The 23,557-nt window shown below is 45.8% G+C and overlaps 1 protein-coding gene across 6 annotated transcripts in view; it reads left to right on the forward strand.

Moving 5' to 3' along the window:
* The window catches only part of LOC116943884 (tenascin-X-like), a 156,527-nt gene that overhangs the window by 51,479 nt on the left and 81,491 nt on the right, over nt 1-23,557 (forward strand). For 5 of the 6 annotated variants that reach the window (XM_032957190.2, XM_032957191.2, XM_032957192.2 and 2 more), the window contains 15 exons: nt 936-1,139; nt 2,932-3,060; nt 4,379-4,468; nt 6,145-6,360; nt 7,375-7,662; nt 9,188-9,460; nt 9,864-10,252; nt 12,073-12,241; nt 12,753-12,839; nt 14,411-14,602; nt 15,428-15,700; nt 17,088-17,174; nt 18,298-18,489; nt 19,223-19,516; nt 21,429-21,515. In XM_032957190.2, the coding sequence (XP_032813081.2) occupies nt 936-1,139; nt 2,932-3,060; nt 4,379-4,468; nt 6,145-6,360; nt 7,375-7,662; nt 9,188-9,460; nt 9,864-10,252; nt 12,073-12,241; nt 12,753-12,839; nt 14,411-14,602; nt 15,428-15,700; nt 17,088-17,174; nt 18,298-18,489; nt 19,223-19,516; nt 21,429-21,515 (2,970 nt within the window). The remainder of the gene's footprint in view (nt 1-935; nt 1,140-2,931; nt 3,061-4,378; nt 4,469-6,144; nt 6,361-7,374; nt 7,663-9,187; nt 9,461-9,863; nt 10,253-12,072; nt 12,242-12,752; nt 12,840-14,410; nt 14,603-15,427; nt 15,701-17,087; nt 17,175-18,297; nt 18,490-19,222; nt 19,517-21,428; nt 21,516-23,557) is intronic. The other variant, XM_032957195.2, reaches the window with a different exon arrangement.

Raw genomic sequence — 23,557 nt, forward strand, 5'->3', positions numbered from 1 at the left:
GTAAGAGCTGCGTGTCTGTCGGTGTGTGTGTGTGTGTCTGACCTTGTGCAGGCGCCATGGTGACGTCACTGTCACTTAGTGGTGAATGGCTGGTGTTGTTGTTTTGTCGATGTCTTGAGCTCGGCAGCCCGAGTTCGATTCCCGCTCACGGCCAACACCAGTGACGATTATCTGGACCGGTCCTGGGCCTCAACTAGGTTGACTCGGCCACAATTGAGTACCTGGTGCGGTGTGTAAATATTGCCACCAGGGAGACAAATGTGGCCGGGCGAGTAATCTTCAGACGACACCGGCACACAATAGGCCTACTCCTTTGCGAATGATGATATCACGTGTAACGCTCGCTGTGAAACAAACGGCATTTTTACGATTAAAACACCTGCAGTATTTGGGCAGTCTCTGGAATCGAACCGTGAACTTCTACAGCAGGTGGCAGACGAGCGAGCGCGAGGTCACGTCACCGCCTGATGTGGCTGGTTGTGATTACCGGCGAAATATTGTACGTGAACAGTAAATGGTGTGAGTTTATTCTCCAACACACTGGTGTGCTGAACTAATAACGAATTGCCATGTTTTGTTTATGTGAAAAACCTTACTATTTGGCTGTGTCCGGGTGGTTGCTATTTACACATTTATATTTAACACGTAGGCTTTTGCGACCAACATTATTCACGTCACATACTTGCGTGATCTAACCCCGAAACCTTCATTATTGACATTTATATTTATGCAATCTAACCAAAAAAATTCTTATCGATGTTGCAAAATAGAGAGCATGCTTGGGATATTTGCGTTGTCTCGTTCGTAACCTGCAGTATCGACGTAACGTGAAAGAATACAGTCGTGAGCAAGATGTCTGCAAACGCTGACCTTACACTCGCTCCACTATCGCATCCCCTCCCCACCTTGCCCACCCCCTGCGCCACCGCCCCCAGTCACTCGAGGAAACGAGGGCGAGACGCGACAGAGCTCGTTCGTCGGGGGCACCGTGCCGCCCGTGCTCTCGGGCGCCTCCGAGACGATGACCGAGATCACCTCGAGCAGCTTCCTCGTCTCCTGGGTGTCCACCTCGTCGTCGGTGTCCGGCTTCCGCGTGGAGTACGAGCTGAGCGAAGACGGCGCCGTCACGCACCGCCTAGGTGAGCCCCTGTGGCCGCCTGTCCCCTTGCTGCCGCCAGGCGTACCGTGGGCATGCATGGTGCCGCGGCGTTTGTGCGTGTGCCACAGGGGCGGCACGGCGGGTGGTAGTGGGACCTGGGCGAGTGATGCCAGCAGTTTTGTCAGCAAGTCCACTGCGCCTCTATCTATCACCCTTGGAAATTGCAGCACGTTGCAATTTAATTCAAAGGAATCCGAACCTCCGTTGGGAGGTTTTTGAAATATGGTTTTGGTGGAGAGTTGTGAAAATATGCTGGGCGGAAAGAAGACAATGCAGATGGAGAGGGGGAGAGAGAGGTTCTCGTGTCAGGTGAGAGAAGATTAATCGGGGAAAGAGGACGATAACCTGAATTATTGGGGGAGGTGGTAGTGAGATTGAATGGCGTTGCTGGAGGAAGTGATTGAGCAAGTAGTAGTGGGATGGATGAAGCTCATCAAAGGAAGGTTTTTTGGGGAAAAAACCAAGAGGAAGAGAAAGGTTGATCACTTTAGATCAGAGGGGGCCACTTTGATCGATAAGACATCATCAATATGAGGGCTGCCACACATTTGAACATTGGGTTTGACAGCACGGTAATGATGGAAGTGTTTTCACATGTATTGTCAGGAGCCTCACTAAAGGCCACCAGGGGCCACCAGTGGCCCACAGTCCTTGTAATTAAGAACGCTGCTGTAGATTTTTAATAAGGATGGACATGCAAGCAGATGAAGAGATCGGTGGAAGATGGATGGAGTGACACTGAGGGGAGAATTGTGCCTCTCACTGGTCTACGGACGGAGCACGGAATAAATTAATGAAAGTTTCATATGCAGCCCACTATGAATTCGATTTAAACACGCAGCCGGACTCGCGGTCGGTGCAAAACCTCCACCACCGTTTCCGGGCAATCTCACGGGAGGTGCAGGCATCACCTAGTGGCAGTGCAATGCCCCTGCCCCTCAATATTTCTCCATCCGCTGGCACCTGAGCACGCACACTTTGGCCAACTGCCTAGCAGTGTTCATATAAAATCCACAGGATAAATTCACTAAAGTATATATCTGACAATATTTTTAATCTGAGATTACCTTCCCTCGCTTAAATTCGGTTCATTCGAAACTGTGTTTTATTCGGGATTTATTTATTCTGCTTCCCAACCGCTGCAAAATTCCTGATATCGCCTCGATTCCCGCACAATGAAGATCTGATGGCTAGGAGGACAAAACAAAGAGGTGTGGTGTGTGTGCAGAGAGAGACAAAGTCTTGAGTGGGGATGGAGGATACGACGATAGACAACATCGGGTGTGATCAGTGTTGACATGGGTTGTAGGGGCAGTTTGGTCGTGGGGGGGTTTCGCCATACTTCACCACGCTGGTTGGTGTAGGTTGGTTAAGGGCAGATTGGGGGTGGGCCCAATCTAGATATGAGTAGCCACTAATGTTAGCCGTGACTGAGAATGAAACTCGGGATTCGTACCGCAGTGCGGTAGCCACTGTGCCCGCTGGATTTTACCCTCTTTGATACTGTGTTGGTAAGAGGAAAAACTAAAATATAAAAAAAACTTTGAGGAGGTTCAGGTGTTATGCTTCCATATTCAGACCTTTTCTTGAATGAATTTGAGTTGGGAACCAACGAGTCATTGTACCTGAGAAGCTCTTGAACTTAATGACCGACCAAAATAATTTGAGGGTTTCATCAACGTCTTATAAAAAACGCTTTTTTACACGCCGCAATCCTGCTGCTTCGTCCTGAACACACTGGTGCGCGTGCCTTTTCTCATGTCGTCGATCAGACCTGCCGAACACGGCCAACTCCGTGTCACTGGAGAACCTGCTCCCCGGGAGGCGCTACCACGTGAAGGTGTACGAGGTGACGGATGGACAGGACGACTCTCTCATTCTCATCACTACGCAGACCACCGGTAATGCCGCACGGCCCTCCGCACCGTCACTGCTCTCTGCGAGTGGTACCTGAAGGCGATTGCCGGCCGTTGAACGATTCGTCATTAAAAATCTGTTTTGGCGGCAGAAATCCGCGAGTGGGGGGGGAATGGTTTGATTTCTGGCTCAGGCATCTGTGTGTTCTTCTTCCCCTGTTGGTTTTGTCACGGGTTTTCCTCCTGGCTCTCTAGTTTCCTCTCGTAGCTGGTATTGGTCAAACTTCTTGGTGCTGAAAAATTGCCTTGCAAACAATTGGAATTACACGCAGCAGCAGCACTTCCTACTGTGAACACTTGGTAGGTATCCTCCTGAAAAAGTCTTGAGACAAAGTGAGGCTATCCTGTGTAAACAAGCTAAATAATCTTGACTTAAAGCTTTCTTGACTGCAGGAATTCAAATTCTTGGGTCTTTCGGTAAAGTCACGTAGATGGGTTCAAAGAAAAGAATAAAAAATAACAGAAAACTACGACGTTTCGATCGCAACGCAAGTGGTCATCTTCAGGAAAAGAGGGGTTAGCTTCCAAGGAAAACTGTTTACAAGGGTTGAAATGGACGTAGCCCAAATGTCAGCAGGCAATGATAATGTAAGTGTTCGACAGCGAGCCCGGCGGTGGTTCGTTTTCCACCAATCAAAGGGCTGCCAGGTGAAAATTAGCATGTTAAAGAGATTATCATGTTAATGGCAGATCGCAGAGCCACAACCAAGGGGTCGGCGCGTGAAGCGTCTGTGAAAGCGCAAGTTTGAAATGGGCGTAAAGCACAACTAACATCGGAAGGTGGTAGGATGGGAACATCATAGCCAATTATGACTTAAACTGGTTGATAACGTCCTTACAATAATTGCTCAGTTTGTACCCATCTTCTCGGTTGAAATTGTGTCTGTCTATATATGGATGGCCACGAGCGAATCTTTGTTGATAGCCAGTAGGCTTGCAAAGTACCTTCGTCTTAGTACCTAGTGCGGTATGTAAACATCGTCACTCGGGAAACAAAGGTGGCCGGGTGTGGTGCTGGCCACCCACCCACCCTATGAAGGCCATGCCGGCCTTCATAGATGCTCGCTTAACAGCACTTGCTCCAACAGTCCATTAAGGCTACACGGGGGATCTTTGTATTGGATATTGAGTATCGTAATAAACACAAGTAGCCTATTAGTTTCTGGTGTCTTTTGCAGGTTTTTTTTAAGGGATTGACAGGCATCTAAATATCTAGATATAGTGGTGGTTTTTAAAAAAAATCAAAAATCGAAAATTTGAGCAGCCATTTCAATGTGCGTGTGTGCGTGTGTTTTGTATGCAGCTCCGGATGCCCCTCAACAATATGAAGTGACAGAGGCTACGGACACATCCCTTGTAATCCGCTGGATCGCTCCAAAGGCTCCCATAAGAGGTAAAGTTGTACCGCATCATCGCTTGCTATAATTGGAGTTGAAAAGAAAGTCACGTAATTTCCTGCTCAAATGAGCACTGAGGTAGGAATTCCACATTTCTATGACGGGGGTGAGATGTCCATTCATACGGCAACCACTGTTGACTTCCCCGCAAAGTTGCTCCACTTTATCGTCTCCGAATGATTGGCAGTTAACGTCCCACCCTACAACCAGGATTTGAATTCACAATCTCAGAATCGGAATATTTATTCACACTGGAGGAATCCGATGAGCTATAAAGCTCTTTTTCACAGATGTACAGTAGGGAGCAGGTCAGAACGTTACAAACAACAAACAATTCAAAATTACGATAGGAGCGCAAAATATAGGAAAGGTAAACAAATTACTGGGAAAAAAATTGATACAAATAAAACTCAACTATTTTTTATCTTACCAGGTAAACCTTCCCATTGTGTACCGCTACCTCTACCGCTGAGCCTCCTGGTCAGATTTAATGACAGCTGACAGCTTAACATACATTGTGGAATATGAGAGACAACGTGAGAGAAATTTGAGAGAGAGTCATATTTGCGCAATACGTTTAATGCTGTTCTATAGTAGCATCTGGCTCTGTAATCCGATATCCGTGCTTTAGCCTGTATATATATGTGTGTGTAATGTTGAACTACTTTCGCAACGTACTTGGCCAACTGTGCTAATTGGAGGTGCGCAAGAAAGACAACAAATTTAACACAAAAGCAGTTGTAGAGAAATGTGTTCAATCTAGATTTAAGCTCGGTGTTTCTTGGATGATTTGGAGAAGGTATTGCTCTGCAGTAGCCAACAAACACAACAATTCAAACCCAACAATGGGGCCATGATTGCTTGTTATATCTTGACTTAAAGCTTTCTTGACTGCATGATTTAATATTCTTTGGGTCTTTCGGTAAAGCCACGTAGATATAAGAAAATACTAAAAAATAATAACAATATCACGACGTTTCGATCGCAACACAAGCAATCGTCTTCGGGTGAAAAAAGAGGGGGAAATCTGCTGATGAGGCAGGCTGTTTGTAAAGGTTTAGAGATGGGCGGGGCAGCTAAGGCGTGTGTGTGTGTAGTGAGGGGAGGGGGTGGTGCAGTGGTTTGTGCACTGCTCGACGAACGAGACAACCTGAGTTCGATTCGTGCTCGTGACCAACACCAGTAACGATTTTCTGAACTGGTCCTGGGCTTCCCCGAGGTTGACTGCCTCAAATGAGTACCTGGTGGGGTGTGTAAACATCGCCACTGGGGAGACGAAGGCGATCGGGCGTAATACTGGCCACTCACTCCGTTGCGTACCGTTCTGGCCTTCATAGGTGCTCGGTAAAGCACTTGCCCTAAGTCTGTGTTAAAGGCTATATAGGGGATCTTTGTGATCCACCAACCCTTGCTGGCTTCTTTAGTACTGCCTTACAGGCCACCTAATTGAAAACTATTTTCTTTAGAACTGCTTTTTGCCTTTAGTTTGTCCTTCCCCCATGCCTCCCTCCGATTAGCATGGTTTTTTCTATGTACGGTGGTGCTTTGAGAAGTTCAACATGCACACACGCACACACGCATGTACACGTGCCACCCCTCCCTACCACCACTGGTGGTTAGGCCCGTAGTGACAAGCGTGTGCTCACGCGCGCGCGCGCTGCTTTCTGCACAGGCTACCGCATCGTGTTCACGCCGGTGGAGGAGGGCTCCCGGCCGGAGCTCGCCAGCACGGAGCTCACGCTGCCCAGCGAGTCCACCTCGGTGACGCTCAGCGGCCTCGCTCCGGGAGTCACGTACAATATCACGCTAACAGCCGTGGGGGAGACGCAGGACAGCGAACCCGTTTTCATCCAGCAGTCCACGCTGCCTGGCACGGGCCAACACCGAGGTATAATGCCATTTGCGGCCCCGCTTGAATTATCCACCCAGTAAATGCGTCTGTTTTGTATTATTAATTCCTACTTAGTTTTAGTATGCACTTTTGTATGTCTTGTTTGCAATTGATGTCCAAAATCCCTCCTTGGCATCATTCTTTTCATTTGCCCCTTTTAAGCACCTGGGAATGGTGATTATATAAACTTAGAAGGTTGGTTTTCGCAGTAAATAATATGATTCGTAATTGATCTTTGGGTTTGGCCACAATGATCTGGCCAAGTTTCTTCAACTCACCGGTAAGTTCAAACAACAATAGTAATCGGTTTGTTAAAAGCATGTACATCAAGTGACAATTGCATTTCAATGGCGATATCAGGTGGTGGCAAGTGTCACGACATACATTTGGCCAGATATCAATTCTAAATCATGATTGTATAATTTAACTCTCAATTGGGATTTGAACTCGACCTTCCAAATGACGGGCACTTTGCCACCATAGCACTACCCAAGGGAGAGTGCAGATTATCTGTGTAATGAATGGTTGGGGAGATGGTGCACTAATGTGGTAAAGCAATGCCCACCACTGGGTAGAATTGTCTGGCACGAGAAGCATCATGTGACGAAGGCATGTAATTCAGTGTAGTCGATGCTATTCAGTGACGGATATCATCGATTGCCAGGTGGCAAGGACTTCAAACCTCTAAATCTGTCACTTCTATCCCATCGCCTCGTCGCAGTATAGCTTCTGCCATCTCGCACATCCTAGTGTGTGCTACTTAGCTATGGAGTTTGATCATTTATTATCGTCCTGTGTGATATGGATTAATTATCAGCAGATTCTTATTTGCCAGGAAAAAATATCTAAATGGTGAACATTCATACTTCTTTGTTTTTATCATTGGGTTACATTTAAAGCAAATAAACTGTTATCGGTGCATTACAAATCCTGCTGATTGGTATTTGCGTGAGCGGGTAGTGTCCGTCTCGCGTCCGAAGCTCACGGTTTTTGTTTTTTTGTTCTTCGCAGAATTGATCCTGGCGCCTCCGACGGACCTGCAGTTCGTCGCCGTGACCGAGACGAAGATCGTCCTCATGTGGAACCGGCCCGTCGCCCCCGACGACGCCATGATGGGCTTCCGCATCGTCGTCACGCCGCTGGGGCGGGCGCAGGAGGCGTTCCGCGTGCCGTTCACGGAGCACACCTTCGCCGACATGGACGGCCTGCAGCCAGGCGTCACGTACCGCTTCGAGGTCTACGCCGTGTACCACCAGGGCGGCCAGGAGAGCCAGCCGCTCGTCGGCGAGCAAACAACACGTGCGTCCACCCTCCTATCGCCCACACCCCCCCCCCCCGCCCCTTTACTGCCCTGTGTGTGCGCTCGATATATACCTGCTCGGCGGCATTGGGTCTGCACGGAATCCAGGAAACAAATTTTTCTCGTTTCGTGGTAACGTCGTCACGCGTGGTGTTTTTTTTGTTACGTCATTAAGGGTTAGTTGTATTTGTTTTATTGGGTTTTTATTTTTTTCCTCCTTTCCTTCGGCAGCTCGCTAATTGAGAAGTTTAAAGTGATTGCGCTCAGGATGGTCTTGTAATGATAAAATAAATAACCGTTTGTCTTTTTATTTAAAGCTTTAGTGACTGCAGGGATTCATATTCTTGGTTCTTTCGGTAAAGTCGCGTAGAAGGGAAACAATAAAATAAAAAAAATATAAAACAATAAAATTCTCACGAGTCCATTAACATAGATGGACTCGTCCATCTGAACAAACTGTCAAATTGTTATCCGTGGTGCTAACGTAAAAAAAACGCCACTTTTTAAAATTTTCTTGTTGTGGTTTTCACACCTGATGATGATTGCTTGTGTTTTAGTCAACGTTGTGAGGAATGTATTGTTTTATATTTTTATTATTTTATTGTTTCCCTTCTACGTGACTTTACCGAAATAACCAAGAATACGTTTATATGTCCTTTATTAAACAATGTAAGTCTTTAAATCTTGACTTAAAGCTTTCGTGACTGCAGGAATTCTTATTCTTGGGACTTTCGGTAAAGTCACGTAAATAGGTTCAAATAAAAAAAAATAACAAGCTAGCCCCCCCCCCCCCCCCCTTTCCTGAAGACGACCACTTGCGATGCGATCGAAACGTCGTAGTTTTCTGTTATTTTTTTATTATTTTCTTTGAACCTATCTACGTGACTTTACCGAAAGACCCAAGAATATGAAAAATGTAAGTCTTTGTTTACTACTTGGTAAGTAACAACAAGCACTACCTTTCAGTAAACATAACCATCTCTCTCTGTACCGTATCTCAATGTGACTTTACCGAAAAAACTAAGAATATGAATTACTGCAGTCACGAAAGCTTTAAATCAAAATGTACTATGTGCTAGTTAAGCACCACCCCCTGTTGACGTCACGCACAAGGTCATATTTTCTCCACTTGTAACACATTGTAGGCAATTTAGCATCTGAATTATTCTGTTGAGGCAGATCATCGTGTGTAAGTTCATCTCTGCATGTAACTCGCCTAAATCTGACCAACTTATAGAGTTTATACTCTTCGGTTTTATTTGGTAAAGTCACGTAGGTAAAATAAAATAAAATAATAAAACCAAAGAGAGTGAATCCTTGCAGTCACGAAAGCTTCAAATCTAGAATCATAGAGTTTTTAGTTTCTACCGTGCACAGTAAAATCTGCGTACGCCATTGCCGTGCAGTTTACCTGCGTGGCTGCCGACCCAAATCAAAATCTCATGTCGTCCGCGGGGCCAAAACGTTTTCAAATTCGCCGCGCGACGTTGAATCCTTTGTTTTGCTTTCTGCCCGGGGCGCCAGTGGTCGACGCTCCATCGGACATGCGCTTCGTGGAGATCACCGAGACGAGCGTCGCCATCAACTGGACGGCACCGCAGGCCGCACTCGACAGCTACCACCTGAGCTACGGCCCCACGCGCCCCGGCGCCGGGCGGCCAAAATCGCTGGCCGTGTCGCCCGAGGCGCGGCACCACACGGAGCGCGGCCTGCGGCCCGCCACCGAGTACACCATCACGCTGCGCTCCGTCAAGAACGGGCAGCGCAGCGTGCCGCTCAGCGCCATTTTCACGACTCGTACGTCCCCCTCCCACCCGCCCCATGGCTCGCGTTTCCGTCGGGCGCAGGAGCATCGTCATCGTTGCCGCTTTATCTTGTCTCAGCTGTCGTCGAAGCAGAGTGTTTTTGCTTGTGTGTGTGTGTGGGGGGGGGGGGGGACGAAAATCTTCAGCTTTCAAGAGCCACTTTTCTTGCTTCCAGTGGGGCTACATTTACTTTGTCAAACATTTGAGCTTTGAGTATATTGGTTTGTTGAATGTTTTACCTCGCTGCCGTTATCGTATTTTTCTAGACCGATCGCAACGTCCCTTTTTTGCAGTGAAAGGAGGAACACTTGGATGCAGTGTGCACTGTTGAGCAGCTTGCGTACTCGTGACGGGCGTGCGTTTTGTGTGTGCTTTCTCTTTGTTACCTTTTCCAGTGGAAGCGGGCTCCCAAGTGGGCGTTCAGGCTTATCCTCATCCAGATACCCAGCCTGGCACTCCTTCTGACTTGCACCCACATCATCAGCCAGACACCCATCCGCGCCGGCCAGACACCCATCCACGCCGGCCAGACACCCATCCACATCGGCCAGACACCCATCCGCGCCAGCCAGACACCCATCCGCGCCAGCCAGACACCCATCCGCGCCAGCCAGACACCCATCCACGCCAGCCAGACACCCATCCACGCCAGCCAGCTGTCGGCCCTTTTGAGACATCAGAACGGTCAGGGCCTTTGCCCGGATCTCTGCCCGAGATCATCACGGAAATCACGGAAACGTCGCTGACTTTCAGGTGGAAACCCACGGCCAGTGTCTCGGTCCTGGTGAGTTAAAATTCCCTTTCCCGTGTGGTTTTTTTAAGTAAAAGTTGTGGTAGTAGTGACATTAGGAAAGGTATTTGGAGATCTATAGCCGCTGGTCACTTCATGTGCCAGTGTGTGGGGTGGTACTAATTTATATTGGTGGCCCTGAGCCAGCCTTGGAAAGTCCACATTCCTATGGCAGAGAGCGAATATCAATTAATTCAAGTCGGTCACTGCATTTTGCGTTTTCGGATGCGCTTCTGCGGCCGTCTGGAATGCTCTTCCTTCCGATATTAGGAAGCCACTGCAGCTCTGCACTTTAAAATCATGTAGATTCACAAACTAATTTCTTTATAACTGCTTTTTGTATTTAGTTTGTTGTCCTTCCCCCCCGCACATCCGATTAGCGCGGTTGGCCAAGTACGGTGCGAAAGAAGTTCAACATACATACGAACTTATTCATGTACCTTAACCGATTGATATATCTTATTCATTTGACATGAATTATATCCTGTTATGGTTTGCGAAGCTCTTAACATATGTACATTTATAAGTTTAAACTTTTTATCCCATCTTTGTCAAGCATGGTTCCAAGGGAAGTGAAAATTATTCACATTTACGCTTAAAGTAAATAAATAAGCACATGTATTTAGGTGGGGCTCTTATGAGAAATTAATCGTGCCAAACTAGCAGTGGTGTTTTTAGTATACTCCAGGAGTACAAAAAACGAATAATGTGTGGCACATGGTTGTGTGTATTAGTAAACGTTACCTTTTAACTATAACTTGCGCTGGAGTTACCAGTTGTCAGTGTTAGTTCCTAAAAATAAAATGGAAGCGATCAAGCTGTCTCGGTTTACCGTATGCCCAGCAGTGTTGGAGTGGGCGGCTCACACTCGGAAGGTTGCGAGTTCCAATCCTGATTGGGGGTTTACTCAACTCATCGGACCTCTGGAGTTGATACAATAACTACCACTTCGTGGGGGAAGTCAAGTGCTTGTCCTATGGATAGACTTACCCCATCATAGGAATGAGGAATTTCAATGCACTGGCTCAAGGCTATAAACAGGCGATGAGCATGAATGCTCAATTGAGGAAGAATTCGCTTTGACTTTAAATAATATCTTCTTGTCAGGAAATTGAAAAGCAACTGATGAAACGTAATAACTTTGTCTCGTCTGGTATCAGGAGTTACTTGCTGTTAAGTGTTCATTTACCTCGCGTGTAAGAATATATAACAGGCAGCGGTGGGTTCTGCGATAAACAGATTGCGCTTCACATTCTGAACTAAAACTAAAAAAATAATATTTTACCAGGAAAAGGCCGACTGAACTTTCTATATTTTCTGAAGCCACCTGGCCACAAATAATAGCTCAATGAAGTAGCTTATCATGTGGAACTTTATAGCAGGAAAATACTCTAAACGCACGTTGATTCTAAATGTGGAGAGAAAAACCAGAGGAACCTGGAAAAAATCCACGGGTAGAGAGAAAGTCCAAATATACAACTGGCGTCAGGGTCGGGATCGAACCTCTGACCTCCTGTATACCAGGGGAGGGAGTTCACATCTCGCCACAATGGGGGGGGGGTAACTCCGTCATTCTCCAGTGTGGAGGAGGTGGCCGCTCCCCCCACCCCCCCCCCCCCCCCCGAGCCGTGTGTGTCATTGCTGAACGCTATTTACACGCAGCGCAATTGCCCTCCTATGCGTGGCAAACAGCAAGCCCCCACCACACCTGCCGTTGCCCGGGGGTGTGTCTCTTGATTAGCTTTTTTGTTGTTGTAACCGATTGAACGGCTGTAACGGGTAGAGTGCGCGTGCCCACGCGTTACCACCCACAGGCATCGGTGCAGCTCCCCGAGCACGAGGCTCCCTTCAGGACGGAGACGTCGGAGTCGGGCAGCATCCTGATCGACGGCTTGACCCCCGGAGAGCAGTACATCGTGACCGTCTCCATCCTGTGGGATGGGCGGCAGATTGCTCGGCCCGCCACGAAAACCATCACCACACGTACGCTGCCGTTTCTCACCCTGTTGTTTTTTGGGGAATTTTTTAAATGATTTTTTGTTTGTCGTTATCGCCAATGGTGTAATTGCTATCTTAAGTTTAAGCTATTTCCTCAATAGAATGTTACGTGGGACATAATAAGCAGACTCTGGGCCAACTAGTCTGCTGCATGCAAGTCTATTTTATGTACTGCCCACTACGTGACAGTGAGACACGTCGGCATAACGTGCGAGGTCTCCTTTCTTTGTAAGTTTTAATAAGTATATTTATAGCAACGTCATTATTGCAAACTGCATCTCACTCGCAAGGCTGCACAATCCACAAACATGGGAGGCCCGTATATTCTAAGATGTTTTCGGCCAATTCGAGAGTGGTTATACATGTTGGAGGAAACTGGAGCACCCGGAGAAGACCCATTTCGTGCGATATGGGCAACGCAGCTCTCTAGCGTTGGAGTATAATTTATTTGCATAAATGCGTGTCAATTCTGTTCCACTTTTGTGTGCATTTGCAGCCTTTGCTCAAATCCGGAACGTCAAGGTGGATGTGAACCCCATCACAAGGAAACTGACGCTGTCGTGGGACAGATCCAGCATTCCGGGTATGGCCTCGTTGCTACCTTGGTGTTGTTGTTCATCGTGACGATCGTTCGCCCAGAAAAAGCCTCGCCGAGTCACATTATTTTCACTGTAAAATAATGGTAATAAATCCAAAGCTTTTCAGGAGGGTCCTTCCAGATTTTCGCAGGGGGCGGGTGTCATCTTTTAAATGTATAATCCAAATCGAGTAATTTTCTGCTAACTTTTCAGCGCTGAGATGTTTGGTCAATACCAGTTGCATTATGTTTTTTTTTAATTTATTGTAGGTTTTGTTTTGCGCTCTTTTGTGTTTGTTTGAAAATTTCTTGAGGCTTTTTAGCAGGCGGTGCACGAATATATTTTCTGTAGTTATTGGTGCGATTCCTGTATAATTTTAATGTTATGTGTCACGTGTGTTACATATATTGTATCCAGCCCCTTAATGATACACTCATTGATCATAGAAACCATTTAAAATATATATTATCTGATATTGTACATTAGCCCGAGCAGCAACTTCTGTAAAACCTTTCAAATCTTCTCCGAGTGTATAGCAAGTATGTGTAAATTATACGTCCAGGTTTAAGTTTGTGGGCCTCGTGATAGCTTAGAAGAGTAATACTTCATCAGAGTGCGGGCATAATAATAAGGCCCAATGTATATTAGATTTCATGTATGTGTAAACCTACCAAACGATGAAACCTGCTGATTTGTTGTACCTTTTTAAAGTGCCCCACAATCAGAGCTTGCCATATTTCTCCGTGTGGTAGTTTTTTTTTCCCGGTTCCATTCCGACGATGACGTACGTGTACGTTTACATAATCGGAATGGGAAAGGGTTAGTGATGTGCATTGTAATAAAATTAATCAAATTACACGTTTATGTTAGATGATGATAATTTTTGTCCGCTTTATGTCTTGTTGATAAGAAGGGGCTTTTCCTGGTGGAGCCTGAAGTATTTATATACAAGGCAAACTTATTTAAAAGAGTTATAACCAGAATATGCTGTTTTTATAGTTGCTGAATTGAAAACAAAAATTTTTGGTTGCTTGGTAGAAATTGAAAATGTATAAAAAAATAAATGTCAATGGGAAACCTTAAGAACATCTGTCTCTGTTAAGAGTTCAGAGAACATAAATTGTAAAGTGGCAATGATGGTCAATTTGTATTATTTAGCAGTAAGCTTATTATTTTGAGGCATGTGTATGCGTGCGTAAATAAGTTGGTTGTCAGCAGTTTAGTAGCCTGTGTCATGTTCCTGTATAAAACGCGAACTCCAGTCATCCTCTCAATGGCTTTTGACTAGTCATCGAACAAAGATGGTCACTGCCATTGCATGCTTTCAGATGAGCTTCTGCGGCCATCTGGAACGTTCTTCTGATGTTAGCAAGCCACTGGAGCTATGCACTTTCAAATCTAGATTGAAAACGAATTTCTTAGGAACTGCTTTTTGTGTTTAGTTTGTCCTACCTCCCCGCACCTCCAATTAGCACGGTTGCCTACGAGCAGTGCAAAACAAGTTCAACATACGTACATACAAAACCTCATTGAATAACCTTTCTGCTGTCCGTTTTCTAATGCCCACCCCCTCCAGGCCTGACCGGGTACCGCGTGCGTGGAGTGCCCCTCCACGGGCAGCGAGGCCACCTCCTGGATCAGCTGGTGAGACCCGAGGAGACGTCGCTGACTCTGGACAGCCTCACTCCCGGAGTGAGGTACAACATCACCATCACGGCCCTCAAGGATGGTGTGGAGAGTGCCCCATTTTCCTCCAGTGCCACCGGTGGTAAGTGCCCAATGTTGTCGTGGTCCCTCACTCGTGTAGGTACATTATACAGCAATGCCTCGATATATGAAGTAGGGTACGTTCCTGGAGCTTTAATCGTATTTTTAAACTTATTATGCTGAATAACTTGTAACATGAGTACTATGATGATGCATTTCCGGCCTTTGGAGCTTATTATGTCATACTATAAACAATGAATAACTTATTTCATATTTTAAGCAACGACCATTTACATTGAAAATAATATATTTTATACTATACAGTATTAAAATTAAAAACTGATATAAATCAAAGAACATAGTGAAGAAACATAATTTGTTTGTATTTATATAAAAAAACAGAGATTGATGAATATAGTATGTATTTAGTGATTTAAAGGTGTACATTACATTATTTTCACTGTAAAATAATGGTAATAAATCCAAAGCTCTTTCTACCGAAACTTCATATTTAGAATATACGCACGTCATAATTTAACCGTACATAAATGGTAAAGGTAATGTCCGAGTGGTAGTTGAAGGTCAGGCTGTGGCCTCCCCTGCCATCTATCGGTGCTTAATGAGAATCATATTGTTGCAAGAAATAAGCATACAAAGTTGATAAAAAAGTGTAATAGTGGGGCATTGAAACGTGTACTCTTGTTGAGACTGCAACCATACTACATGTGGCACATTTGTGTTCACTGCTCCGGCCTTTTACAAGATAAGCCACCAGTTTGAAATAGGATGTCTGCGTTGTGGCATTTTACGTTTGCCACGTAATCGCCGCGGTTCTCCTCGATGTGCCCTCACTCTGTGCTTCCCCCTCCTCCTGGGTTCGCCACAGAAATCCCCCGACCCACGAACCTGGCGTTCACCAACGTGAGCGACACCTCGCTGGTGCTGCGCTGGACGCCTCTGCCTTTGCCCGGCGTGACGGGCTACCGCGTGACCGTGTCCTTGCCCGGTGATGCCTCGCTGCTCCTGGACGACACTGTCGGGCCCGGCATTGGGGCCTTCTCCATCGACGGGCTGGAGCCCGGCATCCTGTACGATTTCAGCGTGTCCACGCTCGTGGAAAATGGGGAGTCTGAAGCCGTACGCGGGACACACAGCACCGGTGAGTGTAGATCTGTTTTTTTATAAGTTCAGAAAATGTGTACGCGTTTTTTTCTTGGGAAGCGTTGTCGACGTTGGCTAGGTTACGGTGCGAAAGAAGAAGTTCAACACACTTGTCTTCAGCCATCCTCGATCCAAGCATTGGCCACACTGAGCAATCCTTCGCCACTGACTTCTGTGTTACGCTATCCTCCCTGTCAAAAAAAGATTGTCCTTTTTAAAAGTGAGACTTTTGCTAGAGCTAATATTTAAATATAGCAAAATTGTCTTTGGTTTTATTCTGGCACAGGTACAACCTATTGGGTTGTAAATGTTTATTTTTATGGGGATCTGGTTACAGAAACCCAGTTTCAACAACAACAAAAAATGGGCCTAAAACAACCCAAAATAACTGTGCACTTTGAAGTTCAGAATGGCAAGGCCCATCCTGCATCAACGTCGTGGTACAAGCACCACAGGGAAATACAACAGGGCTGGGAGAACGCATCGCATTAAATAAAACAAATATTCTAATTTAAAATTTGCAAAGCTGCGCGATCAATCACATGTACACGTGATAGGAAATCAGAGGTCTAAAAGTGATTTTAAAGTAGGGACAAGGATGGGGTGAGGTTTTGAACCCAAACATTTTTGCTCTGTTCCAGAGATCAAGGGGCTGCCACATGGATGGAATTTAAACCGTGTTTGGTTCTCCCATAGTGGGAGTGGTACGGGAATTAGCAGGGAATTGTCTCTGTAAACTAGTGTTATATCTTACCTCCGATTTAGCATGGTTGGCTACGTACTGTGCGAAAGAAGTTCAACATGCATGCTATATAGACCCTAATTGCATAATAACTGTCACATGTTGTTAACATTTGCATGTGGAATGCCTGTCACAGCCGTTTGGTGCAGCTCCTGGTTTTCCCACTTTGAAAAGGATTTCAATAGACGCTAATGCACGGCCTTTTAAGGACGGATTGGTGACGTTATTTATTTAGGACCACAGTCTCATATTCTCACACGCATTGCGGTTCTTCAATTGTTGAGTTTTTTTACCAAATTCTAAAAAATAATGGCTCTTTTTATTTATGGTTGCCGACCCCTTCACTCGAGATTCTGTCACAAGCTTTCCACGGCGCCGTGTGAGAGCTGTGCGCATTACAAATCACGTTGTGAGATGCATTTTGCACAACCGATGCAAAATAAAAGAAAACATCATTTAAAACTGAAAAAATTGCTGAGCATTGCATCATGGTACTGTTCGTGTTTTTTCTGAATTCTAATAGATGTGTTGCATTTACCAATTTGGCTATGCTTTAGTATGTCATTGTGTCATGGTGGATGAATATTAGAACGACATAGACGTTTAATTATTACGCTTGAACTGCTTTCGTATCTCTTAACAGAAGTGGGACCGCCCAGGAACGTGCATGTAGACGTAAACCCCGACAACGGAGAGCTGACCATCACCTGGCAGGGAATGACGGTTCCAGGTGTGTGTTGGAGATATGCACCGCTTGCCACAAATGAACCACAATACCGTGCTGATCTCGTTAAGGAACATAAACCAGGAGTCGAAATCTGATCGTTCTCGCAGCGGCTTTTGGCTGGCTATTGAACAAAGACAGTCACCGCATCGCACACTTTCGGATGCGCTTCTGCGGCCGTTTGGAATGCTCTTCCTTCCGTTATTAGGAAGCCACTGGAGCTATGCACTTTTAAATCAAATGTATGAACACTAATTACTTTAGAACTGCTTTATGTAATTAGTTTGTCCTTCACCCCCCCCCCCCCCCCACACCTCTGATTAACACGGTTAGCTACGTACGGTGCGAAAGAAGTTCTACATAGGAATAGGTTTTACCCTTTTAACTGGCACAAAAACTGACACCTTTATTCAAGGCATCATGTTTGCAAAAACCACAACATAAGCAGTCAGAATGCAAATAAAAAAGACAACTCTGATAATATGCAAAGGAGGTCTCAAGGCATATCTTGTTTCTGGCAAAGGAGGTCTCATAATGTAAATGCTCACCCCGAGCCCTCAATACTCTGATGGTGTGCTGTTTTTGAGTTGTACGCCTTTTGGCGTCTTCTGGTCCAACACCAATGGAGACTAGGCTCTAAGAAAAGCTGTCTCGGGTGTGGACCAATCAAATTCAAGGACAGTGCATATTATCAGAGTTGTCTTTTTTGTTTGCATTCTGACTGCTTGTGTTGTGTTTTTTGCAAACATGATGCCTTGAATAAAGGTGTCAGTTTTTGTGCCAGTTAAAAGGGTAAAACATATTCCTATATCTTGTTTCTGGCAAAGGAGGTCTCATAAAGTTCTACATACATACATACCACACCCATGTTTTTTGATTGGCATCACACGATCCATAATGCCCACTATGAAGCCGAGGGCGCGTAGTATTTCACGGTGAACACAGGTGCGGTATTAGCCAGGGACACGCCCTCTCTCGGGTGCAAATCTCGAACCTCTGCAATTAGCGGCGAACGCGGTACCACTCAGCCACGCGTCACCGCACCTGAAAACACCGTGACCGCTCTTCTCACGATGATGTCGTTCGAACTGTGGTGCGCCCGAGCTTCAACGTTAAAATCACCGCGCAGGTCTGACGGGGTACCGCGTGCGCGGCACGCCCCTCCACGGGCAGCGGGGACAGCCTCTGGATGAGCTCGTGGGGCCGGACCGGACGTCCTTCACCTTGGCCCGGCTGACGCCCAATGTGGAGTACAACGTCACGATCACGGCCATCAAGGACGAAATGGAGAGCCAGCCCTTTTCAACCGTCATCTCAAACGGTGAGATATCCACACTGCCGTTGTCACTGCGCAACAACTTAGGCGTTTTGTAAGCGCAATTTTTTTTTTAGATGAGACTCAAATTTTGGGAAAGGAAATTTGGACATTGTAAATGTATTTTTTCTGGTAAGCCTTTGTAAAAAAAACTCCTTTATGAGTACCTAATGCCCCTGAATGTGACGGATGAACAAGTAAAAAAAATGAATGACTGGAAAACTACATTTATCTATTCCCTTCATCTTCATAAATTCGATAAATCACAGGGTCTACAGGATCTAGACATGGATGTTATTATGAATCTCAGTTCACAGTTCAGCCATTGTTTTAGGCTACCGATAATGCGGTTAGGTCCATGAGAAGTACATTTCTCTACTAGGGCAGTAGTGAGGGACCGCAGAACATGCAAAACCAGACTTGCTTAAGGCTGATAATGGATGGGAAAAGAAAACGTTCCACTGCAACCCGACGTAAGCAGATTTTCTATTGCGGTGTGATTGTGAAAGAAAATTACAAACCTCTACATTGGCCTCAGAAATACAAACGTGGTGTTGATATTCTACTGCTATTCACCCTTATCTAAGATCTAATGCTTCCACACCCTAACGTGCTTAGCTTAATGTGTAAAAAAGCTGACGAGTGTGCTTTTATTTATTTAAGGAATGCTTGAACAATGCAATCAACTGCATCTGATTTAAACGTGCTCGCTAACCTCACTCCGCGCTTGGCTTTGAAGCTGCCGACCGGCGGGTCGTAGTCACCCCTCAGCCATCCGATCTCAGCTTCACCAACGTGAGCGACACGTCTCTGGCGCTGCGCTGGACCCCGCTGTCCCTGCCTGGCATCACGGGCTATCGCGTGATGGTGTCTCTGCCGGGCGACTCCTCGCCCCTCCTGGATGCCGTCGTGGGGCCTCGCACGGGGGTTTATACTGTCGAAGGCCTCCGGCCCGGCATGGTTTATGATATCGGGGTCTCCACGCTGGCAAACGACGGGGAGAGTGAACCTGCACGGCGCTCGCAAACCACTGGTGAATTCCACAACCATTTGTCTCATCTGTCGAGCTTAATATCACATTGGCCAGTTTAGCTTTCTTCTTTGGTTCTTTCGGTAAAGTCACGTAGAATGAGAATAAAATAATAAAATAACACAAAAAAATTATCGCGACGTTTTGGCCACAATGCAAGCGGCCGTCTTCAGGTGAAAGGTACAGAACTGTCATTCTACGTGACTACCGAAAGAGCCAAAGAAGATGAATCCTTGCAGTCACGAAAGCTTCAAATCGAAAAAAAGCTATGTTAAAGTCAAAGCCTACACATCCACAGAGGTACCTAGTACAAATCAAACAGGATAATTAGCATTAAATAACTGAGGGATTAGCTTGTGACTGGTCATAGAAATAGCTAAGTTAAAGTCAAAGCCTACACATCTACAGAGGCACCTAGCACATGGACGCCAAAGGGGCTGCAACAACTCGACTATCATATAGTAAACCGATGTGAAAAAACCTAAGTATAAATTACATCAATATAATAAATGTACTCAATATATTCTTCAATAAGCTGAGCTATTAACAGTAACTGGGTATACACTACACCAATGAATACCATATCGTAAACCAATAAAAACTAAAATATAAACTACCTCAATGTTATCAATAAACTCTATATATTCTCCAATCAGCTAAGCTACCAACAATAAGTCGTTATATATCACAATGCTCTATGGCGAAAAAATGGGTGGATTCTTACCCTCAACTTCAGCACCACGGATAGCTACGAGCCCCGTTCAGACGGACGAGTTCATCCATGGTCGGAACGGAGGAGGGGGAGAGAGACAGCTGCGAGGCGCTGTTATCCTCCATGTTGTAAACCATACCATTAACCGTGGTGTGAGAGGTATTAAGAGTCAATGCCAGCGAAAGAGCTGCGGTCTGAAGGTCATCGTAAAATACAATTAATTAAGAACCGAAATGGTTTAAAACATCTTTCACTGGTCACAAGCTAATCACTCAGCTATTTCAATGCTAAATTATCCTGTTTGATTTGTACTAGGTGCCTCTGTGGATGTGTAGGCTTTGACTTTAATATAGCCATTTCTGTGACCAGTCACAAGCTAATCACTCAGCTATTTCAATGCTAAATTATCCTGTTTGATTTGTACTAGGTGCCTCTGTGGATGTGTAGGCTTTGACTTTAACATAGCTATTTCTATGACCAGTCACAAACTAATCCCTCAGTTATTTCAATGCTAAATTATCCTGTTTGATTTGTACTAGGTGCCTCTGTGGATGTGTAGGCTTTGACTTTAATATAGCCATTTCTGTGACCAGTCACAAGCTAATCACTCAGCTATTTCAATGCTAAATTATCCTGTTTGATTTGTACTAGGTGCCTCTGTGGATGTGTAGGCTTTGACTTTAATATAACCATTTCTGTGACCAGTCACAAGCTAATCACTCGGCTATTTCAATGCTAAATTCTCCTGTTTTATATGTAAACCTCTTTTGTCAAGGTGCCTCACTTCTCTAAACCAGCTTAAAAAGACGCTACGAATCTTAACAACGTTCATTGAAACTCTATCGTCCCAACAGGTCTGTTCCTTTCACCTGAAGAAGGCCACTTGTGTTGTGGCCGAAACGTCGTGAGAATTTTATTGTGTTATTTTATTGTATTAATTTATTATTTTATTCTCATTCTACGTGACTTTACCGAAAGAGCCAAAGAAGATGAATCCTTCCAGTCACGAAAGCTTTAAATCGAAATTCAGTTTATCTTTGTATCGCACGACTGGGAGCCTCGCTTTGCACCATCATTGCTCAACTTAAGGGTTATCCTTGAAACGTTAACCAGCCTTACTGTTATTTGCGTTACAAGTATCAAGTTATCGTCATGCGAGTTCACAGATTTAAAGTCGTCTTCTCTCTCCTGTCTCCACTGCAGCACCGGGCTCCCCGAAAGACGTGCACGTGACCCTGAACTCAGATACCGGAGAGTTGACCATCACCTGGCAGAAGGTTCCCACTCCAGGTGCAGTGATATTTGATATCAATGTGGGGAGTGCCTAACGTTTAAAATGCATTATTTGTGAGCTCCCTAATACTACACACGAGACACAAATATTAGTAACGTCTATTAAACGGAACTCATAGGTTTTTGTAGAAAATATGATTAATGTGGTAGAGGGTTACTAATGACACACATTTATTTGGATCATTACACGGCCTAACCCAAACATTGATCATAAATCACATGTGTTCTCTTTACCTTTTTCTCACTGAAGTATCAAATATACAGCAGGCAAGGCCTGCTGTATATCAGTAGGAAGCCTTTTGGCACGCGGTGGTTTTTGCTTCCCAACTCTGGCAACGCCACCGTCCATCACCCAACAAGCTTTGTGAAGTCCACCATCGCCAATGTGTACCAGCCCCGCCACCCCCTCCCGTCCTGTGTACAAACTGCTCATTCGCCAGGCCCCAACCGGACCAGACCATACATTCTTTGGGGTCCACGTTATGGATTTCAGAAGCCACCCACACACCATGTAAGGTTATATGAAAACCCGACCAAAAATGGGGTTGATTTGCTGGGCATCAGGCATTGTCTGAAGATCAACACCCACTCTACGATGCCAGACAACGTGGTATGTTCAAATCGGCCTATTGGAAAGAGTCATACATTCTCTTCCGCGATTTTTGTCTGCCCATGATAGGAATGGCTTTTCCATCACCGTCAGAATGGACCAGCTTGGGTCTACTTTTCCCACCAATCGGCACAGGGCCCGCGTGGTGCTCGCACATCAGGCTCTAATTCCTGCTAATCGGTGTCCTAGCCAAAAGTGCACTAGAACCTCCTGGAGGCCTATTTGGACAGCTCGTTTAACGATCGTGAAGGCCAATGTTAATCACATCCATCGTCGACCTCGTTAATGTATCCGCAGAGGTCATCCCCTGTGGCTTCCATAGGGAATATTTTCCTAGCCGGTCTCCACAAAGAGGAGGCAGTGTTATCAAGAGTACCAGAGATGCAATGCAAGCCACTGAAACAGCCCTTCTTGAGTCATTATACGTATGTATGTTGGGCACACGACAGAGGAAAGTTGAAACAAATGACATGTGCAGTGGACACCTATGGGCTATCTGCCCATGGATCGTAATGTATGTTGGTCTTCTTTCGCACAATACGTAGCCAACCGTGCTAATCGGAGGTGCGGGGGAAGGACAATGAACTAAACACAAAAGGCAGTTCTAAAGAAAATGAGAATGGCGTGAGATGGTGGAATGCTTCAAGCTCTGGAGTCTAGAAACTCCTCCACTATGTGCTCCTATGATTTCCCAACCACCCGGATGCTATTGCCTCCACCCTGGTGGCTAGATGAAAGGTGCCAGTGGATAGGAATGAAGATCGTAAGCACACCAGGAACTGCACCGCATTACTTTCCAACGTCCCCACCTGCTCAAACCCCCCTTACTATCCCTGGAGGAGGTGAACAACGACCGAGCAGACATGAAGTTCTGGAAAAGCAGTCGGCTCAAACGGAGTTTTCCCAAAGTTCCTGAAGAACCTTGGGGCCCATTTCCCAGACACAGCTCGTGCCATTCTTTACCAACATCCATTCAATTGGACAGGCCTTGGAGGAGTCGGAGAGTGGCGACGATAATGGCGAGCAAGAGGCCCCGGGAAGGGACACCAAAACAACCCCGCAAGTTACGAGGCCAACTGGCCCTGCACAGCGCCGATGGAGCACTTTGTTTTCGGAGCACCTTGCCGCCCGAATTAAAACCCACAACCGTCCCCCAGAGTTCAAGCTTTTTTCAGGATGGCCAAATCTACTTGACCAGGTGTTCTTTTTTTTTTAGCCCTGACATGTTTCATGGAACGTGGCTTGCTACGCAAAATGGGTAAACTATTGCAACATTCGTTGACCTCTCCTCCGCCCGCGATTGACACCGCCTGGCGAGAGAGGGGTCTCGTGCTGAAGCTCGTGGAGACCATCAACTGCCGACCACATGCACCTTGGCAGGTCGGCTAAATAGACAACAATAACAACAATTAAAATAATAATAGGGGAC

This window comes from Petromyzon marinus, chromosome 19, assembly GCF_048934315.1.
Source record: "Petromyzon marinus isolate PM22_M1 ecotype Great Lakes invasive population chromosome 19, UKy_Petmar_22M1.pri1.0, whole genome shotgun sequence".
NCBI lineage: Eukaryota > Metazoa > Chordata > Hyperoartia > Petromyzontiformes > Petromyzontidae > Petromyzon > Petromyzon marinus.